Raw genomic sequence first — 5,442 nt, 5'->3', positions numbered from 1 at the left:
TTGTTTCCCCTGTTATCTCTGGTCAGCTTTCAAACAAGAAGCTGCAATAAACTTATTACTATGTTTTAACGTTCACTGATTGTGTGCGTCCATTTGTCAGATGTTGGGACAAAGTCTGCCCATCAAGGGTCACCAAGGCTGAGGTTGTTGTTCTGATGGCTTGTCAATCATATGATGATGATGATTAATGAAGGGCCCTATGTTTTTCATCAAACTGTTCAGATCATCATCAACAAACTTTTGGGTCTCACACCGGCGATGCTCATCACTGGCACCAGCATCCATGGTCTCCCACAGAAGTTCCTCAACAAGAATCTCAAACAGAAGTTCCAGATCCAGGGTTTCACACCGGTAACCACAGCAGCCGGCACAGGAGGTCCATCAGCAGAGACCACACAGTGGAGGTGCTGGTGGTGGCGGATAAGATGATGGTGGGATACCACAAGGCCAAGAACATGGAGTCCTACCTGCTTACCATCATGAACATTGTAAGTAGACCTGCACTGGATGTACGAGTCAGAGGTTCATATGAGTTCACAAGAAATGAAATTTTATGGTATTTAGACTAGTTTTATGATATATGGAATACATAAATTTTATGAAATTAATTCCCATGAATTTTACAGTATTCAGACTAGTTTTACGGAATGCGTAACATTACCAATTTTATGAAATTCTATGAATTTTACAGAATCATGCTAGGTTTTCGGAATTCATACAAATTTTATGAAATTCTTTGAATTTCAGTTTTCACATGAATTTTAAAATATTCAGACTAGTTTTGCAAAGTACATACAAAATTTTAAGAAATTCCAATGATCCACTACTAAGAAACATGCAAATTTGGCATAATTCATACCAATTTTTCTAACGGACAGTATGAATTATGTAAAATTTGTACAAATTTCTTAAAACTGGTATGAAATTATGAATTCCCTAAAATTGATATGAATACTTGCTAGGCACCTGTGGGTATCAATTTCATGAAGATTTGGCATAATTCTGTACACAAAGTCAAGGTCCTGCCAATACACTGTTGAACTTGGGATTTGTGTGATTAACGACAGGTGATGGAAACTGATTGGTTGTCTTGTCTGCTTGTGTTTGTTGACTTGTTTTGTTTATTTGTTTACTTGTTTTGCTTCTGTGTTGTGGAGGTCAGGTTGCTAAGCTGTACCGGGACGCCTCCATCGGAAATCTGATCAACATCGTGGTGACCAGACTCATCCTCATCACAGGAAACCAGGTCTGTAAACGTTTGTTTTTTGTTTGTTTGTTTATTAGGAATCTCCATTAGTTACATTGAACTATTCTTCCTGGAGTCCTCTACACACAATAAAAAAAAATACATAACAACGAATTATACAGATAATGTTGATCAGACAACTAGCATAAATCAATCATTAACATTCTTAACCATATCATATTATGCAATATATTAAATTACTCATAACGTCAAACATAAACAGTCTGCAGTTCTTAAAGATTTTTGAGATTAATAGCATCTCTTTATATTTGTTACTTTTATTCTGTTTCCTTTGGCAAGGAGTAATTATCATGTTTCAACAAGTGTTCTTTTTTTTTTGCTGTAATGGCTGATTGTTTGTTTGGTTGGTTGGTTGCGTCAAGGAGGTTAAAGAAAGAGAGGAGAGCGTTCCTATTGTTCCGATCTTTGCCGCGAGTGTGAATCACATCGAAGTGCTAATTGCCCCAATCTGCATCTCGCCAGGCTAGCGTGGGCCTTTGTTTACGAGTCAGTTTCAACATCACTCGATGTTGTGATTCTTTAACCTCCTTGGTTGCGTGCAGATTGTGTGTTGATTCTGCACTGAATGTGTGCTAATTACAGATTGTGTGCTGATGGTGGATTCTGTACTGATTGTGTGCTGATTATGTACTGATAATGTGCAGATTGTGTGCACATTGCATGCAGATTGTGTGCACATTGCATGCAGATTGTGTGCTGATTATGTACTGATAATGTGCAGATTGTATGCTGATTGTGTGTTGTTCCCCACAGCCAGAGCTGGAGATCACAAACCACGCTGACAAGTCGCTGGACAGCTTCTGTAAGTGGCAGGAAACCATCCGGCCTCGGCACGGCACAGAGGATTATGGGATAGCGGACCACGATAATGCGGTGCTCATGACCAGGTAGGTTACAGGCTTACAGCACAGTTTGGGCCTCCAAATGTTCAAGGCTGGTATTATAACATCACACCAAATTTTGAATCGTTGGTTTTTGGATATACACTGGATTTAGAAATACAACGCTGAATTTGAAAATGGAATGTTTGATTTAGAAATATGATGCAGGGTACTTGAAGTCATGGCTGTTTCTTGTTCTTTTTTGAGCTGGTATTAGATGCTTATCAGTTGGTACGTCCACCAGTTTATTGGTCATTTTGTACATCATGCAAAGTCTTAACATTTTCCTTCTTAACATATTCCTTCTGTCTTCAAGTGACATCCACTGCAGTTCTGTTTTCATTTTGGTAACACTAGCATCCCTGTAGTGGCTAAGAGATGACACAAATAACAACGTTTCAAATTTCTTCTCCCTCAGACTCGACATCTGCACCAACAAGAATGAGCCATGTGGAACTCTCGGTGAGTGTTCTCTAAGAAATCTGTAAGTAACTTTAAAGTAACTTAAAAAATACATTTTTTTTACTTTAAAAAGATCCTTCACTTTTGCATATCGGATTATATCCTTTTGTTTAAGAGTTGAAAGTTGGAGAGCATTCCTTTAAGATCATGTTGTTGGTGAAAATGAATGAACAGATCAGAAACAGATTATAGGCCAAATTTGGGTTCACTTACACTTAATTTGGGGTAGCCTCATTTGCAGTCCTGTCATTGGTTGATAGGTAACGCTGTTTCCATGGTTACGTGTCCGCAGGTCTGGCGCCGGTGAACGGGATGTGTAAAGAGGCGAGAAGCTGCAACATTAACGAGGACATCGGGCTGGCGTCGGCCTTCACCATCGCTCACGAGATGGGACACAAGTAAGCTTGTTTCCTGCCCTCTACCTAAGTTTCTCCCTATGATATAAATTTTTTTAAGCATCAAAGCATCTTGAAAATCTTTCCAAAGCATCTTGAGATCTTCTCAGAGAATCTGTAGATCTTTTTGAGAGCTTTTTGAGAGCTTTTCAAAGCATCTCCAGATCTTTTTAATGTATCCTGACATTTTTTCCAAGCTACCTTGAGATTTTTCAGACCACCTTGAGAATGTTCAAACCATCTCAAGATGAAGTCAAATCGTCTTAAGATTTATCACCAAATCTCAAGATTTTTCAATTTTCAACAAAGAATGAAGACCCCCCTCAGTAAAAGAGAGTGGCTGCGTTCGGAGAGTGGCTGCCATCCCAGGTCTTTTAGCATTGCAGTTACGGAGGACATTCCTGGCAGCTCTACTTGGCAACAGTGAAGGTCTGTTGCTCAAGGATGTGTCTTCTCCTTCAAGGTTATAATCAGGGTGACATTCAAGACCAGTAACGTGATGAAAGCTCCCAAACTATTCAGGGACAGGGTTAGTCTGAAAAGATCCCAGTGAACTGCACTGTTGTTGCATGTAGACACTGGCACTCATGGTCAGCTTTGCAAAGAGTGCAAGAGCACCCTCATGTGATTAAAGGAAGTACTGCAGCTCATTAGATGAATGAGCTTTTGGAAGTACAGTACAGTCAAGGGACTGCTCCAGATGATAGGGTCTTTTGATTGGAGGTGGTTCCCTGGCCAGGTTTGACTGTATGAACGAATCAATTGATGAAGTACTTAATGAGCAAATGAATGAACAAACGATAGAACGAACAAGTTATGTTACAAGGGGGGGATACAAGCTGAGCCACATTTGGGACAGCATTCTTGCTGCTGCAGTGCCACCTACATCAGCTATAAGTAGCAGCAAGAACCAGATCCAGCCATTCTAACCCTGATGATGGTGCCTGACAGACACCGAAACGTTGGAAGTGAGTACAATTCTGGTTGTGTCTTTGAAGAACCTTACTATATGAGTATTTTACCAACCTGATAAAACTATTTTACGTTTCTGTTTTCTCCAGTTTTGGCATGCAGCATGACGGGATGGGTAACGAGTGCGGGCTGAACGGGGAGCCGGCGCGAATCATGGCGGCTCAGCTGACACGCGACGCGCAACCCTTCTCCTGGTCCCGCTGCAGCCGCGAGTACATCACCAACTTCTTAGAGTAAGTCTTAGACATCACCAACTTCTTAGAGTAAGTCTTAAACACTTTCAACTACTTAGAGCAAGTCTTAGATTCCTTACCAACGTTTTGGAGTCATTATTCAACTTCTTAAAGCTTTGTTTTCTTGTTTTGAGTCACTTTAATATGGTCACACAGAAAAGTCACACAAGAATCATTCTAAAAAGAAATCTTGTTCAAAATGCCAATGGTGGGTCAAAGGTGCCTGGAAGTTTGCATACTTGTACATTTGGTCATATAGAAACTCCACCCAGCAGTTAGAGTATTTCTGCTTCATGTTGAGTGCTATAAAAAGTTAAACTTTCCTTGTCCCACTTTCTTACAATTTTCTAACCAGGGACTCAATTGCCCCTCCTAATGATTGTAATGCTAGAACTTAAGGATGTATATTGGCAAATGTAAAGTAATACATTTTCAACAATGATACACATTGACTCACCCACTCACTCACTATCTAGTGTAGCGTCCATTGTTCCCTGTCTTGCAGGGGTTGGATGTTTTGTCAAGTCGTTTTGGTCATTGAGCAAACTTTAATTGAGAGCAATTTTAAAACGATGTTGTAGCACTTTATTGATGCCATTATATAAACAACAGCTAGCACAATTCAGGTATCCAGTGGTTGACTGCAAGGCTATCTATCTGTAAATAATTTATACGGAATAAACCAGTCATTATCAACATTATCATCATCCCCAGTAAGGGTCAGGGGCAGTGCCTGTTCAACACTCCTCCCAGGTTGGACTTCATCTTCGAGGAAGAGATGGCAGGACAGAAGTACAGCGCAGACAAGCAGTGTGAACTTCAGTACGGGTCGGAGTCACGGCACTGTAACCTGGAGGTGGGTGTTTGTTTGTTTGTTTGTTTGTTTGTTTGTTTGTGTGAAGTACAGCGCAGACAAGCAGTGTGAGCTTCAGTACGGGTCGGAGTCTCGCCACTGTAACCTGGAGGTGAGGGGTGTTTGTTTGTTTGTTTGTTTGTTTGTTTGTTTGTGTGAAGTGCAGGGCAGACAAGCAGTGTGAGCTTCGGTACAGATCCTAGTGACATGCTATTGTCTGTCTTCCATTGTAACCCAACTTCAGCACCAGGGACAGAACCAACATCATCAATCTAGCAACTTCCACACCTTAACCTTACTTTCTGGCATAGGTATTGACCATGGCATGAATGGATGCAAGAAAAGACAAGGTTGATGCAAATGACTCAGTTAGGTCCTG

At 40.7% G+C, this 5,442-nt stretch overlaps 1 protein-coding gene across 1 annotated transcript in view; it reads left to right on the top strand.

The window, feature by feature from the left end:
• Positions 1–226: 226 nt before the first annotated feature.
• LOC118431655 (A disintegrin and metalloproteinase with thrombospondin motifs 6-like) overlaps positions 227–5,442 on the top strand; it is a 29,027-nt gene continuing 23,811 nt past the window's right edge. The window contains 7 exon segments of the mRNA XM_035842896.1: positions 227–488; positions 1,163–1,246; positions 2,021–2,154; positions 2,567–2,610; positions 2,903–3,008; positions 4,067–4,210; positions 4,925–5,131. Coding sequence (XP_035698789.1) covers positions 426–488; positions 1,163–1,246; positions 2,021–2,154; positions 2,567–2,610; positions 2,903–3,008; positions 4,067–4,210; positions 4,925–5,131 — 782 coding nt within the window. The 5' untranslated portion in view covers positions 227–425.

This window comes from Branchiostoma floridae, chromosome 15, assembly GCF_000003815.2.
Source record: "Branchiostoma floridae strain S238N-H82 chromosome 15, Bfl_VNyyK, whole genome shotgun sequence".
Taxonomy (NCBI): domain Eukaryota; kingdom Metazoa; phylum Chordata; class Leptocardii; order Amphioxiformes; family Branchiostomatidae; genus Branchiostoma; species Branchiostoma floridae.
This window is presented reverse-complemented; position numbering and strand designations above follow the sequence as displayed.